The following is a 26012-nucleotide window of genomic DNA, read 5'->3' as shown; positions in this document are numbered from 1 at the left end:
CCATCCTCCGCAAGCTGGAGAAGATGCTCTTTGTAGAAAGCCATCTTCGTGCCAAGCTCCTGTATTGGCGCAATAAAAGCTAAAAACATTTCCTTACTTATGTTCACAGAAATAATACGTGTCACTTTTTAAGCCATGTTATTTTGTTATGACAATTATGTAGGTCACAAAATTTGTCCAGGGATGACAAAGAAACTATATTAATGAAGTGGCTAAATCTCAAGAAAGTACAAGACTTGTACCACTTGATCAAGCCAACGTATTTTGCTATGCAGAAATCGAATAGTTTCCTCAAGAAGAGAGCAAATGAGGATACTAATACTTCCACCAAGTGTGAAGATTTAGTTACATGGCTTTTGTTAGAAGGCCTGATACTTTTTGATTTTGATAAAGTTGGCTCTTTATCCATGAAGGATATCATTGTAACAAATGACAAGTAGTTTTATAATCCAATGGATGCGTACAACCATGCCAATGTGTGTCCAATCATGATAGTGCGATAATTCCCAGGCTCCATAGGGTCTCCTGAATTGAAAATAGGTACAATAGTGGATAGGCTCCAAGTATCAGGCTTGCAAGCCCTCAGACATGGCACAGTTAAACATAACTGCTAGAAGCTCTGCTAGTAGATCTCTGGCATGCATCAAATGCTCAGCCACTAAGCCATCATGATCATATGCTCTCCCAGTCCTCATCCTGTCAATGGCCTTCTTCACCATAGAGAGAGAGAGAGAAATGAAATGTTGTATTAACGTCTTCAAAAGGCCAAAGTTACCTATGAGACCAGAAAGTTACAATGAAGCTGGTGCGGCTCTGGGAGGAATGGAGAGGATGTGTTCGCAGGTTCAGTTCTAGGAACCTAGGACAAAGTTATGGCTCTTTGATACTTTGGTTGCCTCTACTATGTTATATGGGGTACAGGTTTGGGGACCTTCTGTAGGCCAGGATGGTTGGAGGCGTATGGAGAAGCCCCTGGTATCTATGATCTCTCGGCTAGTATCCCACAGACTGTGTACAAAATAAATTAACGTCTACAAGAGGCCAATGTGGCCTATGAGACGAGAAGTACCAAATTACATCCATATCTCATCAGGATAACTGAAAATAACATCCTCAACTAGAGCTAAGAGCTGGAAAAAGGAGCTCCTCAGGTCTCTAGATCAGCCCATGAGCTTGGCTATGAGGTGGGCTGTGGCTGTCCTGCTGAGGCGTCTGGTGCTGTGTGTCTAGTCTCACTAGGAGAGCTATGATCTGACCATAATTCGGGCCTCTTAGGTGTCGCCCTGTTGGTTGTGATTGTCAAGCTCGGCCGAATACACTTGGCTCTGTCAACAAGTGTGACTCCACGGTGGGGGGTGTAAGGTATCGCTGTTGACTGATAGGTGTGGGGTCTGGTCAGCTGAAGAAATCCATCACTGCTCTGTGTGGGTGCTTTTGGTGAAGGTTGTCTCGAGTCTCATAGTACTGCTGTGCGGAGAGACTTGTCTCTAGTCTCATAGTACTGTCGTGCGGAATCTCTCGAGCTCAAAAATGTAGAGCCCTAGGCATTTCTGGTCCTCATACTCCATGACTCGACAGAGGGGCCTGAACCCCTCCCAAGAGAGGCAGTGATACCTCCTCTGTATGTCATGGTATATTGTGCATTTTCATATGTACGTAGTGTTCCTACATCTCCGGCTCTTAGCAGCAAAGCTCAGAGTCCTGTCCTCCACAAGGGTGGTTGTCCATCTGCCTGCCTTTTGGCCTCAGTTTGTGTGAAGAGCTGCAAATCTGTCCAATGGTCTAACAATGAAACCATTCTTAGAGAGGTGTAGGAAGTGGCTCCTATAGAACTCCATCTTTGGCCCCATGGGAAGTGACGGTCAGGTCCATGTCCTCTCTGTCTCAATCCTCAAAGTATCTACTCTCGTGACTCGATTCAATTCAGTCTCGCGGAGGGGGAGCGGCAGTCTAGACTATAATCGAAGTGTGGGAGTCGGTCAATGCCCAGCCCATCCGCGTGGAATTGTCTTTTCATGCTGTGCAGTATTACTTCATGGATTATCTGGCAGGTTAGATGCACAAATACTTTTGACTGCCACTCCTTCCTATTGTTTGATCCTGGCTCTACCCACAACTTTATTTCTGTTGAGCTAGTGACCAAGCTAGGAATTCATGACTTCGAGATGGGAGATGTGGTAAAAGTGAATGGAGCTTTCAAAGGGCAAGAGGCCTCAGTCACTCCATTGATTGGAAAGCTAAGGCTCCATGTGCAAAGCTATGTCGACAAAAAAGATTTCTTCATCTCTCCACTCAAGCATGAAGATGTTATCCTAGGGTTCACCATGATTTGATCGCATGGTTGCCACTATGCAGTTTTCTTAGAGAAAAGTCCTCTTTTCCTCTAGAGGCAACAATGTTGTACTTGATATAAATAGTGCAGGTAACACCATACCCCTTGTACAGACTCAAGCTTTAGTAATGAAAAGTCCTCTTTCTTGTTACATGGTTTTTGTTAAGGAGTCTAAGAAAGATGCATGTGTTCCTAATGAACTTAAAAATGAAGAATTCTTTAGTTTCCTAAATGAGTTTCAAGATGTGTTTATGGATGACATTTTTAGGGAGCTACCTCCCAAAAGGGCACAAGATGATCATTCCATAGAACTTCTACCTGATAGTCCACCTGCTAATAGTTATCGACCCCCACTGGCAGAGCGCCAGTGGTTAGCCCGTCGCGAGGTCATCTCGACGAGGTGAGGCCAGGTGGTATGGGACACTCAATCTTACAAGTGCACGCCGACATCCTCGGATGCTGCCCAGCAAGGGGGAGCTACCGGATGGTGGCTATGGTCGGGTGGTTCGTTCGACGTGTCTGTAGGCAGGTCTGTGTAGCCGGGAGATCCACTCCGCGTTTTCGTTTCACTTCCCTCCCTGCAGACCCGCTCCCACTGTGCTTGCACAGCAACCCTGTTGCCTTGCTGTGCAGACCCCCTCCAAATCAGGCGTAGCCCATTCCCACCACTTCTTCGACATCCCGTCTTTTTGTAGCTGTACTACTGCATTGTCAAGCGCCCTGCTGCAACGTATTGCCTCAGCCCTTGCACAGCCCCCACCAGCCCCTAACTCGCAAATGCCCTTGCCTGCCTCTCCTTGTGCTGTAGCCTAACAAGTCTAAGGGCATGACCGAGTGAGGCTTTGGGTCTACAGAAGTTATTGCATGCTTGACTCTAAACCTTCGAACAAAAAGCTAGTCACCTGGTTTGTCAGGTTCTTCCTAAGTCATTGCGGTTGACCTCCATAGCAAGAGATGTGTTTCACCATAGTAATGAAGTATCTTTCTCTTCGGAGTCTCTCCAGGCCATTTGACAATCTTTATCCTGCTTGAAGCACTGCTTTTTGGTATACAAAGTGATTAAAGAGTAAGCTCTTCACTAGGCTACATATGATGAGCAAGTCTTCTTGTAGAGTTCAGGATTGTCAATGTCTTCCCTTGGGAAACCTTTCTCTACCTACTATGAAAAGATGAGACTTTCTTTGGCTGCTGTGTGAACAATTCCCAAGACATAGTGTCAGCCTCTTTGTTTACAGCTCACCCGCCCCGTACTTAAACAGGCTCCTAGATCCCCAGCAGAACGAAGGGTGGTCTTTTGAATGGAACGCATTTGTATTTCCTAAATTTTCTTTGCAGAAGGACTTGCTGCTCCAGTAAAGTTCTGAATGACATGATGGTCTTTGAGTTTGCTCATTGACTTGTATTGTCGCTGGTGGTCTAGTAATTGTCTCTCTTCGGGGGGCATGACAGCATGGAGTATATTTGTATTTCATGGGGCCAACTCTTAGCAAAGCTAAGCTTCGTACTTGCACCTCTGCAGTAGTCAAAATACACGAGATGGGTTGCTTTGTCCTCCTAAGCAGGACTAATTTGGGGGCCAACCTATATTCTTACTTAAAAAAACTGGCGAGGAACAGAATGCAACGAGAACTTGCTTGAGGGTAAACACTGGGCAGCTCACTACTGGTAGCGCGCAGGACCCTTAACGCAACAACCCAAGGGAGCTGTCCAGACGTAGACATAGTCCCTGGGGGCAGAAGCCCTGCATGAAGAATATGTCAACCCTGAGGGGCCCCAGCCTCCCAGAAACATGGGGAGCCACAGAGAAGCACCACATTCACACACTCAAACATGATGCAGAAGGTCAAAGGCCGAGTAAAGTTGAGAGTTAAAACCTCCTTCAAGCTTGAACGCCACGGTGGAGAATTATTGTCAGCTCGAACCAAACCAACTGGTAAAGGCAAGCTATACTGCAAAGGCAACAAGAAATATCAATTGCAAACCAGCTTTAAGGCTTGCTTCATGCAAAATAGTAGGTCAAATGTCAAGGGCACTATCAGAAAAAGGAAAACCTGCTTGAAGTTACTCCATACATTACAATCTGGACCACGGCCATCTCGTACAACCCTCAGGTCAATGTCTTCACCCTGCAAAACATGAAACAACTTCATGTAAAACCAATTGCATCACATTACCACTGATTCTGACTGCACTAGAAACAGAAACTTTTGCATGGTATTCCAATAGTGCAGTGGTTGTGCTCCTTGATTTCTTTGTAGAAACTCCAGTAAAACTTAAAATAGCTGCCATCTGTCTTTAAGACTAAAAGTTTCTCTTAAATAGGTTGGACACAGAATTTAGTGTTTACAAACATTTGAATTATGTTAATGAGATAAAAAATCATAGGCTTCGCTTCTAGAGGAGAACGCACTGGTACTATTCAAGCTACTAGCTAGGAAAAGGGTGTGATGGGTTTTAGGGTTAGGGTTTCTACATCTCTAACGGAAGCGCAACTAATCACAGCATATTTCCGTCTAGTCATAAAATTTCACTCTCTGGTCAGGTGGTCCCTACAAAACTCGAAGTCATAGCAAGAATTTTTGTAGCCCTGCAATAACTTTCTCTATCTAGAGCTTGCTAATGAGATTTACAGTTTACTCTTCACGAAAATGCATTTTCTCTCTCTAGCAACCAGAGACTAATTTTATTCCCGGTAGAACTTTCTCTTTTTCTATCTCTAGAGTTTATGGCAGGTTTTCTCTCTAGAGTAGAGGTGATTTTCTTTCTCTAGAGGTGAAGAGCTATTCTCTCTCTCTCTCTCTCTCTCTCTCTCTCTCGCCAAACTCACACCTAGACACACATAGTGAGCGGACATTAGGCTCACCTCCCAACCAAAGAGCCAATACGGGCTCACCCCCGAGCCTAGGAGCCGGTAGCCAAGCAGGCTAGCCTCTGCCACAAGGGCCGGTGTCCCATACCACCGAACCCACACCAGTACGGGTGTGCAGACAGAGCTGCCAAGGGCCAATTGTCCAATTGTGGTGATCACACAAGATGTCTCACAAATGAGACTCAAGTCCTATTTATAGGACTTCATAACCAAAGGGCCATGTCCACACTGGCTGGATGTAACTGCAAGCACCCATCCTCATGTCTGGGGATGTAACACTTCCCCCCTTATTTTTAATTGTTGTCCTCAACAATATCCTCGGTTATAAATCCGGGGAAATGATTCCTTACGGATCTAACTGTCTCCCAAGTGGCTTGGGACTCATGATGATGCTTCCACTTGATCGAAAATTCGGGGTACGAAGTTTGGCGAGACTTGCGGACCCTTTGATCGAGAACCGATTCGGGTTCGCGTGGAATATAACGAGTGGTGTTTGGGACACTTCTCATGAGAAATTACCAAGTCCTCTTGCCCTAGCTACTCTTTCAGATGGCTCACATGGAACACGGGATGAACAACAATGTATGGAGGCAGGTCCAACTTATAAGAAACCCCACTTATCTTCTTTGTGATATGAAATGGACCACAATAACAAGAAGACAATTTTGAGCATTGGCCAGTTCAGATCATGTCGGAATCCTTCAGTACCCTAAGGTACACCCACATGCCCTCTTGGAGTTCGCGGGGTTGCCGATCCTGATTGGCATAAAAAGTAGCACGATCATGTGCCATCTTTATGCTCTCTCTCGCGATCTGAAGCATTTCTTGCATATCGTGTAAGAAATCGGCTACCAATCGCATCTTAATCCCTTTGAATCCGGTGGCAATTGGTGGTTTTGGCTCGTAGCCGTACATAAGCATAAACGAGTTAAAGCCAATAGCCGAGTGCTTTGTACTGTTATAATCAAACACAATCTGTAGGAGATAGCGTTCACAATCAGATCGACGTCGAGAAACATACGCTCGTAGCATGTCCTCCATAGTTTGATTTGTGCCTTCGGCCTGTCCAGGGTGATCTGAGGACGACATGCACATACAGGTTTCCAATTTTTGGAAGATTCGTTTGCCAAAATTGCCTGTTCACCTTAGATCACGATCACTGACAATTTCATCGGGCAAACCATGTAGTTTGTACAAGTGTTCCACAAAAAGCTGAGCTAACTCGTGGCTCTTTACGGTGGAATGTGTGGGGGATAAATCGCGCCATTTTCGTGAGTCGATCGACGACCCCCCAAATGGCATGGTGCCCACTGTTAGTTTGGGGTAATCCAACTACAAAATCCAAAGAAATGCTTGACCATTTACTATTGGAAAATTGCAAAGGATGTAATAACCCAATGCGTTTTTGACGTTCAGCTTTGTTGAGCTGACATTGCGCGCATTCCCGTACATACTTTTCAACAAAAGCTTTCACGTGCAAACAATAAAAATACCGGCCAACCAAGGCCAAATTACGGTGTATGCCAAGGTGTCCTGCACTCCATGCATCGTGACACTCGAACAAAATTTGCTTGCGGATATCCTCATCAATGGGCACACACACTTTGCCTTGCTTGAAAAGTAATCCATTACGAATGGAATACTTCTCCACTACCTTTCTCTCTGTAGCCAACTTAGAGGCATCCAGACCGCCATAGCTTTTCAGGCTACGTATTGTCACAAACGGGAGCGCATAGCAATATAAAATACATTCAGATAAATAGGATTATCACTTATTACTGAAGCCAGAGGATATAGAGAGAAATAGATAGAGAGAGAGAGATAGAGAGTGAGAACATCGCCACAGTACTGGGAACCAGAAGATGGGCTGGTCCCCCCCCCCCCCCCCCCTAAAGAGAATCCTTTATTAGGGAGAATCTTTTTACAAGACAAGAACCGGAAAAAACCCCTCCGTTCTAATTCTCTGACTCGATGATCGTTCCTTCCCGTTTGTGAGCCAACGCCAACAAGAGAAGACTCTGCCGCCAAAAGACGCAAGAGATCGCGAGACTGCGAAGCACGGAAGTCGCTTTTCCCGCGAAAGAGTGACAGGTATCTATTGTGGATTCGCCATACGAATTGTTGTCTCGTGTTTGTGTGTGTGTTTGCAGGTACTTCATCGCGAAGGAGAAGCGTGAAGGCTTCGGCCTACGCTTTGGAATTCTGGGAACGGAATTCGGAAATTGTCTGCGGAGTCTCGACTCCAAGAACAGACGGAAAAAGGACTGAGAGCTCGTCTCTCGGATTTCCCTTACGGGAAGGAACCACCATCGAATCACAGAATTAGAACACAGGGGTTTTCTCCGGTTCTTGTGCTTGTAAAAAGATTCCCTGATAAAGGATTCTCTTTAAGGGGGGAGGGGAGGGAATAGCCCATCTTCTAGTCCCCAGTACTGTGTCGATCTTCTCTCTCTCTCTCTCTCTCTCTCTCTCTCTCTCTCTCTCTCTCTCTCTCTCTCTCTCTCTCTCTATCTATCTATTTCTCTGTATATCCTCTGGCTTCAATAATAAGTGATAAATCATACTTCTCCAAATGTATTTTATATTGCTATGCGCTCCCATTTGTGACACATATCCCCTCTTGAACTCGTTGCCAGATTGCACCAAAGTGAAAATCGTTTTGGCAACGCCCTTTGAAAGAAAGAAGTCAGTCGAAATTTCAGCAGACGAAAGAGTATTATTAATACCTACGAAATTCTACTGAGGGCATCGGCCACCATATTGATAGCACCCTTACGGTAGCGTTGATGGCCGATTTTTTAAAAAATCAAAGAAAAAAAAGAAAAGAAAAAACTCACTTTTCCTCTGTTGGAGCCTTGGCGACACTGTTGGAAGGCTCGGCACCGCCTGGTAAACCCCACGACACCTCTACGGGCATGGCACACCCCCCCCCCCCCCCCCCTCCTGCAGGCATCGGATGAAATAACCCCCCCCTCCCCTTCTCTCTCTCTCTCTCTCTCTCTCTCTCTCTCTCTCTCTCTCTCTCTCCTCCCCATTCCCCCCCCCCCCCCCCCCCCCCCTACTGGCCACCCTTGGCCAGGCGCAAGCCTCGATCACTCACCCCGACCCCTCTCTCGTTTTCCCTCTCGTGCTCCCTCTGTGTCAAGCCGCATGTGAACCCCCCGCTCTCCCGTATTCTTACACTCACCCTCTCCCTCTCTCACACTCTTTCCCCCCCCCCCCCCCCCCCTCTCATTACCCTCCCCTTGGCCCGCTATCCCCACCCTCTATTCCCCTCCACACCATTGACTTCTCCCCCTCCTCTCATCCTCGAGCCAGCATGCAAGATGGAGGATAAGACACCCCCCCCCCCCCCCCCCCACGGTGGGCACCCGCCCTATGGATTCCCCCTCCCTCTAGCGCCACCTCATCCTCTCTCTCTCTCTCTCTCTCTCTCTCTCTCTCTCTCTCTCTCTCTCTTCCGTTTCAGCCCGAAGGCGCAGCGCACGGAGCCAGAGTCCACTCTCCCTCCACACCACACACTCACACCCTCATCCTCACCCTCTCCCTCATCCTCACACTCACACCCCCAATCCCCTCTCCCTCTCTGTTTCGGCAACAGCCCGCCCGCCATATCTCTCTCTCTCTCCCTCTCGGCCTGTACAGGCGCAGCCCTTTTTTCTCTCAATACACACACACCACACACACACACACCCCCCCCATGCGCGCGCGCACACACACACACACACACCATTCCCCCACCCCAAGCATGCGTAGCTGCCGCTCGCCGCCAAACACAGAATTTTTTTATTATAAAAAACATATATATAATATATACATTATGTACATAAGCCCCCGTTCCCACCGCACGCTTGCGCACACATACAAATACACACACACGCACTCACGCACACACACCCATATATATATATATATATATATATATATATATATATATATATATATATATATATATATATATATATATATATATATATATATATATATATATATATACACACACACACATCAAATACAAAGAAAACGAAGGACTCCACGACTACGACGACCACGAAAAAGAGGGACCCAAAGCACGCGCCCCCAACAACAAAAAGAGGAAATGCGCCGAAGGCATGCCCCAGCTGACCCCGAAAAGAAGTACGCTCTACACCGACGCACCGGCAACACACCATTCGCTAGCAACACTCAACTACGACACCATCTTCAGTAATTTATAGGGTATTTTCATCATTTCTTCAGTTTTCACCGAGCCATTGTAAAATTCCCACTTTGTAAATTTCCTCTCTCTAGATGATGGTCACAAAGGCCCACCTAGAGATTCTCATCTATTAATAACCTCCCAAAACAAAGCAAGGGTCAACCACACTGGGCCCACCACTTGCTTTGTCTCCCCGATTAAGCTTACCCTAATCACACCGGGATTACCATAATCCAAGCAACCAACACCTATAAATTGACACTGAGAGATCACCATCACGGGGGGGGGGGGAAGGGGGCAGTCCATGAGAAGTCAGCATTTGGTAGAGTGTAGTGGGAAGAGTTGACACTATCACCATCACGGGGAGGGGGCTTGTGTGTTGGGTTTGCCTTGGGAATTGCACCATGCGAAGGGAACCACGTCCATCTTTCGACTCCAATGGTCGATGCACACACGTATACACGCTCTTAGTAGCAAGCTTCACAATCATTGAGTTGTCTTAGAGAACGCACCAAGTAGTTTGCACCACCTCCTCTCTCTACCTCTCTACCACCACGGCGTGCCATTTGTAAATATTGCAGAAATAATTCTCCCTCACACCCCCCCAGGGTTTTCATCATTTGCAAATCTCTCTCTCTCTCTCTCTCTCTCTCTCTCTCTCTCTCTCTCTCTCTCTCTCTCTCTCTCTCTCTCTCTCTCTCTGTGTGTGTGTGTGTGTAAGTTCGCGGTGTTCATATCATCGTGGTTAGCGTCCTAGCCGCTTCAAGCTAGGTGGTGCCCCCTGTTCGCTTTACCGTGACAGGCTCGAGGCGCGCCATTCGGCCCCCGATCTTTTAGAGGCCGTCGGGCTTCGGGGTTCTCTTTGCTCCCGTCATTTGGTACCCCCACGGAGGAGGGCTTTCTAAGACCCTTCAGTTTACAATGCTGAAAGTGACGCCCACTACCAATCATGGACAAATGGCTGAAGGAATTTTCCAACTGGAGGACGGAAGAAGAGGAGACGAAGGAGGCACTAGCCGCCTTCATTGAAGTGCTACTGCCAGGCTGCAGCGTGGTCAATATTCAAGAGGTAAATTCTCCATCTCGTGTTGCCCGTTCTAACCATAAGTTGAGAGCATCAGGTGGGAAGTCGGTGAAGTGCCATCACTGTTGCAAACCAAGGCACACTGTCAATGAGTGCCAGCAACAAAGGTAGCGAAAGGGCTGAAATCATCTACATCGACATTCATCGCGAAGAAGTCATCCACATTAAGGAAGGGAAGAAAATGGTGAGGCCTCTTTTCCCTAAAGAAACTGCGGTCAAAGTTATAACTCCAAAGTGGCCTAAAGGGGCTGCTCGAGCCAAAGGTAAGGAGAAGATAAGCCAGTCTGAAAACACATGACCGCGAAGGGAGAAGCATCTGGCCAAGCAAGTGCTTCAAGCTCAGAAAGCCGGGTTGTGCCCGGCTTGCCAAAGAGGAAGTCATCCGAAGCTAAGCGTCGGAAGGTCGCCTACCGATTTGCACGACGTATGCGAGTGCTACCAATCCACTTCGACAATCCGGAAGAAGAAGTGGTAAGAAGATTCCCATGTCCTAGAGAAGAGTGGTTCGGCTACTGCTCTCGCTGTTTTGGAAAGCGAGTGGAGGATCTTCCTCCTCTCCCTATACAACTTATCCTGAAGAAGCTCTCTACCACGGGTGAAACCCAGTGGGTTGGGGACGAGTTGCAATTGAATAGAGTAGAATTCATGCAACACGCCGACTGCGGAAAGTACCTGCAATTTCTATTAGCCAAGAGGCTGGGAGTGGTCAGACGCGTCGCCATCACCCCGTACGTGCTGAGCAACGTAGGAAAGGTAGAGCCCATGAAAGGCGACGACCTCTTGTGGATGTACTGACTCATCAACACTGGCACGATAAGAGTATAAGTAAGTATTCCACCCTCTGTGCATGATGGAAAACGGGCCGACGGCATTCCCGTTTAGATTCTGCAACATATGCATGTGAATATCTATGTAGATAGGAAAGTCTTCTACCAACAGAAGATCGTATACCTATTCGGTGCGGCGGCACTAGGAGAAATCCTCAATTTCCCGAACCCTATCATTCTCCCCATATTAGATTACCATCATTCATTTAATGTCTCTATCTTTATCCTATTTTAACCTATCCACCCACCCCTGTAAAAAGCCGCTATGAGCCGCTACTGTTGTTAATGTAAAAAAAAAAAAAGTTTGTAATTTCCTGAGTCACTACCATGGCAAGTGATTCTTTTCCCACGTTCAGTGGAAAGAAGGGAGAGGATCTCACCACTGACTTTTTGGATGATTTCGACATTGCTTGTGTCGTCTCCAATTTTCCTCTATTGATGAAAGTAGAGGCCAAGTCCTGATATAATGCATTGCCCGAGGCCACCAAGAATGCATAGGATGTGTTAAGGACTGCTTTTGTAAAGAGGTTCGGTGTAGACACAACCTCGGAGAAGCTATGGCAGCTACTGAAAGAGTTAAAGCACGGAGGTCTGCTGGAGTATGCCACCTACGAGTCCAAATTTGTGAACTTATGGGAGAGATGGGTTGCCTCACTGGAGGAAGGCGAAGGAGCACCTAATTTCCTAAAGAAGGACCGTTTCATTTTGCCCGTCTATGGTCGCCGCTTAGAGAGAAGGTGAAGGGAAGGTTTCCTGCAACATATGAGTTGGCAGTCGAAGTAGCCCGCCTTAAAGACAAGAAGCTGTGCATGCAAGCAAGAGTAAACGAGTCAGAGGAAACAAGCTCGGCCCGATCAACCCCAGTGACTGCAACTGCCAATCATAGAGTCGGACCGCAGGAGGCATCAGAAGAGCAGCAAGACCTGCTGAGTCGCATCACCACCCAACTAGAGAGTTTATTTGTGCATCTGGTGCAGCAAGGGCATGCACCTGGTAGGAATCCAGAACAAGGAAGAGGACAACGAAGGCAGAACCAAGAGTACCACTGTTACAACCACGAGGAAGATGGCCATGGGAATGTACTACTGCCCACATCCAAGGAGACAGAATTTCAATAGAGGGGGAAGACAGAATCAGATCTCTCCGCCAAGAGCAAGACCACCACCACCTAGACAACCAGGACCGATCCCACCGGTCCAAATCCTTCGACCACCTGTACAACAACAACCACCACCCCAACCTCTCATTCCGCCACTACCCCCACCATCTGCTGTGAACCAAGCGGTGAGTGTTATTAGCTTGGAGGCTAAAGGGAAGGAAAAGGTAGAAGAATCAGTTCGAGAGAAGCACAAAGGGAAGGCGACGATAGAAGAAGTGGATGCTATGGGAGTGAAGCGTGCCAGGCACGAGGAAGCATCTCAAAGAGAAGAGAAGATGAAGGGGAAGGCCGAGTCTAGCAAGCAAGCAGCTAAACCGCGGCGGAAGATAGACATCGTGGACTTCTCACTAGGTGAGTATGCAAAACCCTATGACTTAGTTCAGGATGTGTTAATGCAGGGCCCGAAGATAACTTGGCCCCAATTACTCCACCTTGCACCCAGAATGAGGAAGCAATGGACAAAAATGGTAAGTACCAGAAAATCAAGGCCTAGGATAGCTGGGGCTATCTCTAGAAGAGATCTCGACGACATCCTACCAACCATGGACGCTCATATCAAAGGGCAACGAATCTCAAATGTCTACATAGATGGTGGCGCGCAAATATGCGTCATGAGTGAAAAGATGATGCACCATCTAGGTCTAGAGGTAAGTAGGCCGGCACCCTGCCGAGCCAAGATGGCAAACAATGTAAGAGTGAAATGCGTGGGCATTGTAAATGCGGTAAAAGTGAAAGCTTTCAATACAGAAGTTGAGGTAGACATCTTCGTCATGCAACACAAAGGAGAGAGCTACCCCATCATTCTTGGGAGGCCTTGGCTTATGGCTATGGAAGCTAAACAAGACTGGAGCACCCGGATGATTCAGATGAAGGACGCTAAAGGAAAGTCCATATTCTACGACATGAGGACTGTAAAGCAGCGCAACATGATCTTGGAGACTTCAGAAGATGAGTCCACCAGCGACTATTCGTCAACCTCAGGAGAAGAGACGACCACCACCGACGGAAGTGACAGTAGCATCGAAGTGATGGGGTTCATTCTTAAAGACACAAACAGATTGACACAACCTGAAACACCCTTGACAAACCAAGAGGGATCATCAGGAATGTAGTCCTTGGAGGATGCAAGTAAGTTACAAAAAATGCTCTCAAATGAGTTAACCAATGAAGAAAGGAAGAAGTACGTCTCCATGCTAGGTAACTTCACTACCTTGTGCATTGATGGCTATGATAAGATCACACGAATTACAGTAGTGCAACACCACATAAAGCTCAAGGAAGACAGTAAACCCGTAGTACAAAAGCTCAGAAGACTTGGAGTAATCCAACAAGAGACACTGCTTAAAGAAGTGAGAAGTTTGCTACAAGCAGGTTTCATCTACCCTGTCGAAGACTCAGAATGGGTCTCCCCAGTAGTAGTCACACCAAAAAAAAAAGGTAAGTAGAGAGTCTGTGTGGATTATAAACCTCTCAATGCAGCCACGAAGAGGGATCACTTTCCCCTCCCATTCGAGGATGAAATACTCAATGAAGTGGCAGGTCACGAGCGGTACACAGTGTGAGATGGCTACTCAGGATACTTCCAGATTAGCATTGCGGAGGAAGATCAGAAGAAGACAACCTTCATCACACCTTGGGGATGTTTTGCCTACAGGGTGATGCCGTTTGGCCTCACTAACGTCCCGGCTACATTTCAGCGCTATGTGACGTTTGTTTTCCAACCCTACTTTGGAACATCAATACGGGTGTTCATAGATGATTTCTGCATCTATAGCTCACGAGCCCTTCATTTAAGCAAAGTCTATGATGGCTTAACCAAGCTGCAAACCTTGGGTGGCCAACTCAACGTAGATAAGTGCCACATCGGTGAAAGCAAAGTCACTCTCCTTGGTCATGTAATTTCACCAAAAGGCATCGAGGCTGAACCTAGCAAGATTCAAGCCCTGGTATCTTTATCGTCACCCACCACCGCCAAGCAGCTGGTTTTTTTCCTTCAGAAGGTAAGATACTTAAGCAGGTTCATTCACTTGCTATCTCAAGTGGTCCTTCCCCTACAACAACTCACCCAGAGGGATGTCTTCTCATGGAGTGAAGAGAATGAACAGTAGTTTACTGAGGTAAAGCAAATCCTAGCTAAGCTTCCCACTATTTCACCTCCTAAGTGGAACGAGCCATTTTATGTGAACCCTAGTGTGGGAAGGGATACACTCGGAGCCGTGCTAATGCAAAAGGACCCCAAAACTTCTTTCATGCGTCCTATTTACTTCTCTAGTCATGTCATGACCCCATCAGAAAAGGGATTTACCGAAGTAGAACACATGGTTCTGGCACTAATGTTTGCTACCACAAAGTTCCGCTCCTATCTCCTGCCTAGACCATTTGTAATCCTGACAATGGAAGAGGTTTTACCATACGTAATGCGACACATGGATGTCTCATCTAGGATCTCAAAGTGGTTGATTAGATTACAAGAGTTTGACTACACCATGCAAGTAGAATAGTTTAGCGGGAATTCTCACTCATCGCCATTATGAAAAAAAGCTGAAGGTCAACACGAAAGCAAAGGAAGAAACACCAATGGTAGAAAGTCCTAGGCTAGAAAGAGCTCACTCTCTTTTCTTTGACGGAGCATACAAGAGAACAATGGATCAGTCTGCAGAGAAGGCATAGTCATTTTCAATGAACAACAAGAAAGAGTGTTCTCCATTGGGCAGTTATTACACTCCCACTCCAACAATGAAGCAGAATATGCAGCCCTAATTCTTGGGTTGGAACAATGTATTTCACAAGGAATTCAGCGCCAAATGTGTTTGGCGATGCTTTGCTTTTGATAAGGCAGATAAATGGCAACTGGGATTGTAAGAATCAGGTCTTACTTGGTCAACTTCGCCAAGTTAAGGACCTTCTAAAGAAGTTTGAAACAGTGAAACTATTTCATGTCCCCAGAGCAGAAAATCAGGAGGCATATACTCTAGCCAAAGAAAGAATACAAGACGTTCCCATAGGGGCGATCAAACTAAAGCTAGTGATGCTATGCTTGATGTCATCAATTTTTTAGATACAGGAGAATGTCCAACAGGATACACCAAAGGCCAAAAACAGTGGCTGGTAAGGAAGGCTACTAGGTACCACCTTGTAAACGACCACTTGTATTGTAAGGGCAAAGATCAAATTCTCACGCGGGTGCCAACCTCCAGTGAGATCACAGAGGTAATTTCAAGTTGCCATGACAGCGTTTGCGGCGGTCATTTTGCTCTAGACATCACCAGTAGGAAGATTCTACAAGCAGGATACTCTTGGCCTAGTTTGAACAGAGATGTACACCATTGGTGTAAAACATGTAAGGCTTGTCAAGTGGCCAGTGATCGCACCTTAACCTACGAGCCACAAACTCCTATCATCTCATATGGTCCATTTGAGAAATGGGAAATAGATGCAATCGGTCCTTTACCAAGGGCCCAATCAGGTAAACTGTACATCATAGTGGGTGTAGACTACATGACTCGATGGGCAAAAGCAACAGCCACCACCCGCATAACAGCCCAAGAGGTAGCAAAGTTCATTTTTGAGCATATCTGTTGCCGTTTTGGTACTCCTCTTGAGATAATATCAGATAGAGGACCAGGATTCAGAGGTGATTTGGTGGGAGAACTGATGAAGAAGTTAGGCATCACACGCCGGCATTTCACACCATACTATCCACAATGCAATGGTCTGGTAGAGAAGGTAAATGGAATGATTTGCAAAATCATCATAAAGCAGGTGAACAATCACACAGGGGACTGGGATAAACATCTCATGGCAGCTCTTTGGGCCTACTAAACAACGTTCCGAACATCACTAGGTTTCACCCCTTTCCATCTAGTTTATGGGAAGGAGGCAATTCTACCCATTGAGGTACAGATAGCCAGCTTACGAGTTTTGGCTAGCCAGATACATCGTCCAATTGTAAATCTCTGAAACCACATCTTGGATCTGGAGAGACTCCAACTGGATAGGGAAGAAGCAATCAATCACTATGCAGCGCAGGCAGACTGACGCCGGCTCACTTTCAATCAAGGGCTTAAAGAAGAGACTGGAAAAAGATATGTTAGTGCTGAGATACGACAACAGATTTGACACCAGAAAGGACAAAAAATTTCAACCCAGATGGGAAGGGCCATTCATCATCAAGAAACGCTGTGACAACGGCAGCTATAAGATGATGGGAGAATTCACAAGACTAGGGTCAATGGATGGAGACTGAAAAGATATTTTCTTAGGTTTGATCCAGAATTCATGCTAGACATTCCAGAAGAGGGAGAACCCTCTAACTCCACAGCTGAAGAAGCAGAAGACGGACTAGAAGCATGAATGCCTCTAGCCAAAGAGAGAGAGCTAATGATGGCCGATTTTTCTACAAATCAAAGAAAAAAAGAAAAAAAAACTCATTTTTCCTCTGCTGGAGCCTTGGCGACACTGTTAGAAGGCTCGGCACACCCCCCCCCCCCCCCCCTCTTACTGGCCACCCTTGGCCAGGCGCAAGCCTCGATCACTCACCCCCGACCCCTCTCTCGTTTTCCCTCTCGTACTCCCTCTGTGTCGAGCCGCATGTGAACCCCCTGCTCTCCCCGTATTCTTACACTCGCCCTCTCTCTCTCTCACACTCTTTCCCCCCCCCCTCCCTCTCATTACCCTCCCCTTGGCCCGCTATCCCCACCCTCTATTCCCCTCCACACCATTGACTTCTCCCCCTCCTCTCATCCTTGAGACAGCATGCAAGACGGAGGATAAAACACCCCCCGTCCCCTCACACACTCTCTTCCCCCCCCCCACGGTGGGCACCCGCCCTATGGATTCCCCCTTCCTCTAGCGCCACCTCATCCTCTCTCTCTCTTCCGTTTCAGCCCGAAGGCGCAGCGCACGGAGCCAGAGTCCACTCTCCCTCCACACCACACACTCACACCCTCATCCTCACCCTCTCCCTCATCCTCACACTCACACACACCCCCCCAACCCCCTCTCCCTCTCTCGCACTCTGTTTCGGAAACAGCCCGCCCGCCATCTCTCTCTCTCCCTCTTGGCCTGTACAGGCACAGCACGTTTTTCTCTCTCAATACACACACCACACACACACACACCCCATGCACACACACACCATTCCTCCACCCCAAGCACGCGTAGCTGCCGCTGGCTGCCAAACACAAAAAAAATAAATATAAAAAACATATATATAATATATACATTATGTGCATAAGCCCCCGTTCCCACCGCACGCTTGCGCACACATACAAATACACACACACGCACTCACGCACACACACCCATATACATATATATATACACATCCGCCCACATGCACATACGTACACACACGCGTATACGCACTACAAATACAAAGAAAACGAATGACTCCACGACTACGACGACCACGAAAAAGAAGAAGGACCCAAAGCACGTGCCGCCAACAACAAAAAGAGGAAATGCGCCAGGCATGCCCCGGCCAACCCCGAAAAGAAGTACGCTCTACACTGACGCACCGGCAACACACCATTCACCAGCAACACGCAACCACGACGCCATCTTTAGTAATTTATAAGATATTTTCATCATTTCTTCACTTTTCACCGAGCCATTGTAAAATTCCCACTTTGTAAATTTCCTCTCTCTAGGTGATGGTCACAAAGGCCGACCTAGAGATTCTCATCTTTTAATAACCTCCCAAAACAAAGCAAGGGTCAACCACTCCGGGCCCACCACTTGCTTTGTCTCCCCGATTAAGCTTACCCTAATCACATCGGGATTACCATAATCCAAGCAACCAACACCTATAAATTGGCATTGAGAGATCACCATCACATGGGAGGGGGGCAATCCATGAGAAGTCAGCATTTGGTAGAGTGTAGTGGAAAGAGTTGACACTATCACCATCACGGGGAGGAGGCTTGTGTGTTGGGTTTGCCTTGGGAATTGCACCATGCGAAGGGAACCGTTCCCGTCCATCTCTCGACTCCAATGGTCGATACACACACGTATACACGCTCTTGGTAGCAACCTTCACAATCATTGAGTCGTCTTAGAGAACGCACCAAGTAGTTTGCACCACCTCCTCTCCCTACCTCTCTACCTTCAAAGCATGAATGACCACCAACAATTCCTTCTCCTGTGTGGAATCACGTGTTTGCACGTCAGTGAGCTTGCGACTCTCAAATGCAACAGGCCGCTCATCCTGGTATAGGACAACGCCGAAAGCATAATCACTGGTGTCCGTTTCCACCACAAAGGGTTTATTCGGATCCACAATCTGCAACATCGGTGCAGTGGTAACAAGTCGCTTCAATGTTTGGAAGCATTGATCGAGCTCATTGGTCCATCAGACGGAAGAACTAAGACTACGCTTTTTGCTTTTGACGTCCTTTAACAAACAAGTAGGGGCTCGGCAATACAAGCCTAGTCTTTAATAAATTTTCCAAAAAAGCCAACAAAACCCAAAAAAGATTTTACTTGCCAAATTGTGCGAAGAATGGGCTAATCCAGCACAACACGTATCTTCTCGGGGTCAATGGGAATGTGATGAGCCGAGATGACATGGCCCAGATACAACAATTGGGTGCGGAAAAACTCGCACTTGCTTTGCTTTGCATACAATTTTTCTCGCCTGAAAACGCACAAGACGAGACGAAGGTGTTGCAGATGCTCCTCGAGTGTTTTGCTGTAAATCAAGAACAACCCACTTTCCCAAATATGGACGTAAGAGATCATTCATCATTTGTTGGAAAGTGGCACGAGCGTTAATTAACCCAAAGGGTAAAACCAAAAACTGGTAATGTCCTTTTCAGGACATCGTGCCGATGTGTTCGTATCTAATGGTACCTGGAATGTAGATCGATCTTGGTGAAATAACGAGCACCCGAGAGTCGATCCATAAGGTCATGCATGCGAGAAGCGGATATTAAGACCTTTGTAATCTACGCACAAGCGCACTCCTTCGTCGACCCTTTTAGCGAGAAGAACCGAGTGCCCCACGGAGATTTACTAGGTTCAATAAAACTTTTTGCAAGATAGACTTGAAGTTGCCTAGCTATCTCGTACTCCTTTTTCGGGCTAAACCTATAAGGTTGTCGAGAGACGGGATGACTACCAGACAAAAGCTCTATCTCATGATCAAGATCAGGCCCACTAGATGGTGGAAGCTCATCTGGTAAATCCGATAGAGCGACATCCGCAAATTCAAAGAAAATTGTATACAATGCATAATCGATACGCAGAGAATCTGTCTTATCATAAAACCATGGCATGCCTAAAGTAACATTTACATGCTCAAGACCCATGATACGGAAGTCCAAGACTTCGTGGTAACGCTGGATTTGGAGGTCGAGTCGTGGCACAACCTCAGTGCATTGTTCGCTCCTACGGTCCGCATAACGAACCACATAAAGATGGTCTGCGGGTGACGTGTTGAGCTTAAGTGCTCGTACCACACGAGGAGAAATAAAATTATGAGTAGAGCTATTGTCGGATAAGACTGTCACAGCGTGGCCATTGATCTCTCCTTTAACGCGGAGAGGATCATGCAGGCTAGATACAGCCTTATTAACGCGACAACCGGGGCAGCTACGTACATTTACATGAAAAATCTCTGAATCGGTAAAAGACAAAGTACCTGGATTGTCGACGACATTTACAGAAGTAGTCACCGGTGCAAAGCTAGACGGATTATCTTTTGCTTTGGACACACTTTGTCACCACGGAAGTGGCCGGTTTGGTGGCAGTCGAAACAACGTTTCTTCTTTTGATCCTCCATGCGAGTTGCCTTTGATTTGCCGTCATGCTTCAATTTCTTCTGCGAAAGGTTGATGACTGACTTGTGGCTGCTGAAGCATTTGAACGCTTGTACTTTGACGTGGAGGTATCACGGTGAGAGGTTTCCCGTCCGTAGAGCCACCTCTAGAGGCCGCCAAGGTGTTATCATAGTTCTTGGCGAGCTTATAGATGTTCTCTAGCGAAGTGACGGGATTCCACAATACCTCATTCTGGTAAGCCGGCGGTAATCCAAACAAAAAAAGCATCTGCAATATAATCTGCGGTCTTATGGACGAAGTCCTTGAATTCCTATGAGTAAGCGTTCAAGGATTTCTTGCCGATCTCCAACTTGAACAGCTACTTGAAACACTCGATCTTATCCACTTACACAAAGCGAGTGCGAAAGACCGTCTAGAAATCTGACCAAGTTGTTGGCTTAGGTCGTAACGCAGCCCACCATGCGTAAGCCTTGCCCTGAAGCATGATTTGTATTTGACTAATGCGCGCGGCATCAATGAACGATACAAATCAAAGTAGGCCGTCCATTTTGCCAGCCATGAGTCAATGGCGGTCTCTTCAGTTTCCTTCCTTTCCCCTTTGAATGGGTCGGTTGGGATAGTTTCTTGCGACGTTAAATTCTCTTCTTCTTCTTCTTCTTCTTCTTCTTCTTCTTCTCTCTCTCTCTCTCTCTCTCTCTCTCTCTCTCTCTCTCCTCTCTCTCTCTCTCTCTCTCTCTCTCTCTCTCTCTCTCGGCAAAGCTAGACGCCCACGTCTACGGGGGCAACCACGACATCGGCGGAGGCTCCACCACAGAATCACGACTATTCTAGAACTACATGGGAGATTCCCAGTATGACTATTTACAGAGGCGGACATTGATGAATCTCCTTCAACGACCGATGATCACTTTACTTCATTTTATTTTTGTACCCAGACATTGGATTAGATCCACAAGGATTGTATCAGTTTGGCCTCATAGGTCATTTTTGGCCTTTTGAAGACGTTTAATACAACATTTCATTCTCTCTCTCTCTCTCTCTCTCTCTCTCTCTCTCTCTCTCTCTCTCTCTCTCTCTCTCTCTCTCTCTCTCTTGTCTCTTTGGAAAAAATCAGGGCTGTATATTACTGAGTACAATAGAATCCCCAACGGATGCCAAAATAGCTTGTCACGTGGGGTGTACAAGCTGAATGGAAGGATGAAAGCCACTATAGTGACAACTCGACTAGTACAATCTCATGGTGGTCTGTGTGATGAGTGGAGGAGAAACCACTGAGGAGGCACATGATGCCATGTAATCTGTCCACCTGTAAGTGTGAAGAAGAGTGGAGATCTTGCCCAACGCCGAAGAGATCTCTCTCTCTCTCTCTCTCTCTCTCTCTCTCTCTCTCTCTCTCTCTCTCTCTCTCTCTGTACACCCGCCCCTACTCCCGCTGCCCCCTGCTCCCCCCCCCCCCCCCCCCCAGCGCTGCCTCTGCTCCCCGCTTCCCCTACGCGTAGCATGTCCCCCCTTTTTTTATGCATAGAAAGTCTCATAGCCGGTACCACCACCACCCCCCCCCCCCCCCCCCCCCCCCCCCCCCCCCTTCTTCTACGCATAGGAAGTCTTAAAATTTTTATTATTTATTTATTTATTTATTTATTTTAACCCATCCACCGCCTTGCAACTTTCCGGTCTAATAGGTCACTATGGCCTTTTGAAGACGTTACTATAACATGTCATCTCATTTCTTTTCATTTAATATAAAAAATAATTATTATAAAAAAAAACCATACTATCTCCGCCCGCCCCCCCTCCCCCATTCTCTTTACCATACTTTACCCCCCCTCTCTCTCCCTCTCTCCCGTCTGTAACTATCGCCACCCCTCCCTGCCCATACCGCCTCACGCTCCCCGACTCGCCGCGCCCGTTGCTAGTGTGGGTGCACACGTACATCTAGTGACTCCCTTGCGGACGGCTCCCCCACTCGCCCAGCTGCCGCGCCCGCTGCTAGTGTGGGTACACACGTACATCTAACTCCCTTGCGGACAGCGATCAAGCATGAGGAAGATAAACGATAAAGCCGACCCCCTAGAGGATGCCATTCAAAAATGCAAAGAGGAAATGACGGAGATCATTACCAAGATGAACCGCAATCTCTGGGGCACAATAAACATGCTCGAAGGACACGTGTTGGTCCAAGAGAGCAAGATAAGCACGCTGGAAGACCGAGTGACGACCCAAGAGGAAGAGATCGCGTCACTCAAGAAAGATCTCGCGGAAGCACAATCAAGAAACACACTGGAAGAGGGCGAACTGCAACCCTCAGTAATCGAAGAAATCAACACGATCAAGGAGCAAGTATGGGCCATCAAAGAGGGAGAAGAGGAGCACAAAGAAATGACGACTTCTTGGGTGGATGTTCTTACCAAAACTCAACAGAAGGCGGACGAAGCCGAGAAATGGATCAAGGTGGCCAAGAAAGGAAAAGGCAAGGAGATAACGCCCACGTCCACACCCAACAACATCATTAATCAGACACTAGAGGAGGAGCAGAGGAGAAGGGTGCGCGCTTTACATGTGAGAATTTGCAGTCTTAAAGACAAAGGCAATGTGGACGAAGAAGTAAAAGAACTCACAGCCTTGATGGGGATTCATGAGCCGACGCACACAAGGGCATGGAGAGTGGGCAACATAAAGAAAAATGGAAGCAGAGGAGAAACCTCAAAAGAAAGAGCACTCGTCCTCCGTTTCCCTCCATGGAAGTGAAGAAGTCCTTCTTGAAGAAAAGACCAACTCTTAGAGAGACTGGCATCTTTCTCGGGGATGATCTCACCCTCTCGCAGATCGCTCATATGCAGGAAGTAATGCCGGAGATTAGAGCGGCAAGGGGAAAAGGCAAGATCGCTTTTTACCGAGACGGAAAAGTGGTAATACTAGAGCAACGCTCCACATGACGGTGCGAGACTTATGGGACCACACTCAAAGTAGCTGCCTTGAACTGCAATGGATCTATGCGTCTTGATGTGGGAGCTTTTGAGGATAGCTTTACTAGAAGAGACATCATCTTTTACTCTGAGACACACCAGGCCCCTGGGCAATCCATGCCTCACATCACTGGATACAGGTGGGAGACAGCCTACAGACAGGAGACACGCTCAGAGCACAAAGGGCGAGGCTCGGGGGGAGTGGCAGTGTTATTTAGAGAGGATCTGCAGCCACTGATACATATAGCCCGCAGGGACGAGCAGGCTAGGTACATGTGGGTGAGACTGAAAGCAGAGACAGGCAGATACCTCTATCTAGCTATTTGCTACTTTCCCCGGAGTACATCAGTTTATGCATCACCCAGAGGACAGTCCCCTTTCTCTATTTTGGATGATGACATATGGGAGTTCTCTAGGGATGGTGACATTATCATCCTAGGGGACATCAATGCTAGGACTGCCGATCACCAGGCAGTGTTTTATGATACTTCAGAGGAGATGCTAAGAGAGCTAGATGTTGCAGAGACGGGCCTTTCCAGACTATCACACGATGTGGAATATACTGAGTATGGGAGACACCTGATAGACATGGGCACTGCACATGGATTGGCCATCTTGAACGGCCTACAGAGATTTCGTGCTGCTGCTGGAGGTTTTACATACTTCCCACACAGACATGGAGCCAGCACAGTGGACTATGTCATGGCACAGCCGAATCTCATCTCTAGTATCCAGGATCTCACAGTTGGGCCCAAACCGGTCGGGGTGGCAGTGGATCATACTCTGGTGTCGATGACCATCTCCTTCCAGTTCAGTGTAGCACACAGGCACGAGTAGCAGCCCCCACTCGCTACACATTCACACGGGAGACGGATTCTGTATACATGGACAGAATCTACAGACGCCTATGCACTGAGGACCCGGGGCGACCTCTGGAGGAGCTAACTACTATACTGACACAGACATTACATGAGGCAGCAGCAGAAGCATACCCACACACCCAACCTGAGCAGAGCCGCTGATCAGGTAGCATGCCTTAGAACAGCTGGTACGATGAGGAGTGCCGCCAGACTAGAGCCAGACTTTAGAGGGAGGTGTTGTTGGGGGACGTCACTCACAGACAGTCACAGATTGACTTCCGACGCGCCTGGTGCGGCGGAAGAAGAGGGCATTTTTGGCTCGACTCGAACAGGATCTATATCAGCTATTCTTGAGTCAAGACTCGCGTGAGGCGTGGCGGCTCTTTCATGAGAAGTCCCCCCCCCCCCCCCCCCTACTATTTCCTCCACAGAGACCTGGGGTCAATACGCATCATCTTTGTACACAGTACCTGGACAGACGCCCCTCCCTAACCCCCCCGATCCATGCCCACACGCATGTGTCTTTTTCACCGCTGAGATGGTAAAGAAAGCTATTGACAGGATGAAGATTGGGAGAGCATATGATCATGACGGCCTAGTCGCTGAGCATTTCATGCATGCCAAAGACCTACTAGCAGAGCTTCTAGCAGTTATGTTTAACCGTGCCATGTGTGAGGGCCTACCGGACACTTGGAGCCTATCTACGATCGTACCTATCTTCAAATCAGGAGACCCCATGGAGCCTGGGAATTATCGCACTATTATGATTGGGCACACACTGGCACGGTTGTATGCATACATTCTTGAGCAACAGCTGAGTAGACGGGCAGAGGGAAGGAATACGTGCAACTGGGCAGGCAGGATTCAGGAGAGGCTTCTCTACTCTTGACCATATCCTGACACTCAGGGCCATCATCGAGGAAGGCAGATCTCATGGGAGACGGATCTATTGTAGCTTTGTGGACTTCCGCAAAGCTTTCGACACAGTACCCAGAGCTAGACTGATGCGCAAATTACAGGAAATGGGAGTACCCACAGAACTCATTTGGGGGACCATGGCATTGTACAGATCAGTAGTAGGGCATGTACGCACCCCGGAGGGACTTTCCACACCGGTTCACTCCACTATCGGGGTGAAGCAGGGCTACCCGCTCTCTCCTACTCTTTTCGGTATGTATGTGGATGAGGTTTCTGACTACATTGACAGCGATGGGGATAAAGGTGCTCAGTTGGCAGGGACATGGATTCCACTATTGTTATATGCTGATGACATAGTGTTGATCTCCGAATCCCCAGAGGGAATGCAACGTCAATTGGATGCTTTGCATACGTTTGCCCACGAAAGTGGTTTGTTTGTCAACCTGGGTAAAACCAAGGTTATGGTGTTTAATACCACCCTACAGTGGATCAGGAGGTCAACACCTACATTCACATACGGCCAGGAGACTGTGGAGTACACAGACGTTTACACTTACCTTGGAGTGGTTTTTAGCGGACCTGCATTCTCACTCAGAAGAGCAACTGAGACCAGACTTACTAGAGCTCACGTAGCATTGGGTAGATTGGAGAGGATGTGTTCGCAGGTTCAGTTTCAGGAGCCCCGGACGAAGCTCTGGCTCTTTGACACCTTGGTGGCTTCAGCATTGCTCTATGGAACCCAGATATGGGGACCTTCACTGGATCACCACAGGAGGCTAGGTCGCACAGACGGATGGGGGAACATGGAGAAACCTCTCATCTCTATGATCTCGCGGCTCATTAGAGCCAAGGCATCAGTACCACGGGCCATTATCCGAGCAGAGCTAGCGGCCCCTCCACTAGTGGTGGAGGCACTCACCAGATCGGTCTCCTTCATAAATCGCACATGGGAACTTCCTAGAGACAGATATGCTCGCATAGCACTTGAATCCTCTCGAGAGTTATGCATACAAGGAGA

The 26012-nt window shown here is 47.5% G+C and overlaps 1 protein-coding gene across 1 annotated transcript in view; it reads right to left on the bottom strand.

The window, feature by feature from the left end:
• TRM11 (tRNA modification 11 protein) overlaps window positions 1–26012 on the bottom strand; it is a 121342-nt gene that overhangs the window by 7063 nt on the left and 88267 nt on the right. Inside the window, exons 4-5 of the mRNA XM_086528926.1 lie at window positions 4384–4458; window positions 4207–4281 (exon numbers count right to left, since the gene is read on the bottom strand). Of these exons, the coding sequence (XP_086385052.1) occupies window positions 4207–4281; window positions 4384–4458 (150 nt within the window). The remainder of the gene's footprint in view (window positions 1–4206; window positions 4282–4383; window positions 4459–26012) is intronic.

Source organism: Adiantum capillus-veneris, chromosome 14 (genome assembly GCF_014529385.1).
Source record: "Adiantum capillus-veneris isolate H3 chromosome 14, ASM1452938v2, whole genome shotgun sequence".
NCBI classification, from domain to species: domain Eukaryota; kingdom Viridiplantae; phylum Streptophyta; class Polypodiopsida; order Polypodiales; family Pteridaceae; genus Adiantum; species Adiantum capillus-veneris.
The sequence above is the reverse complement of the archived record's forward strand: the minus strand, read 5'-3'. Positions and strand labels throughout refer to the sequence as shown.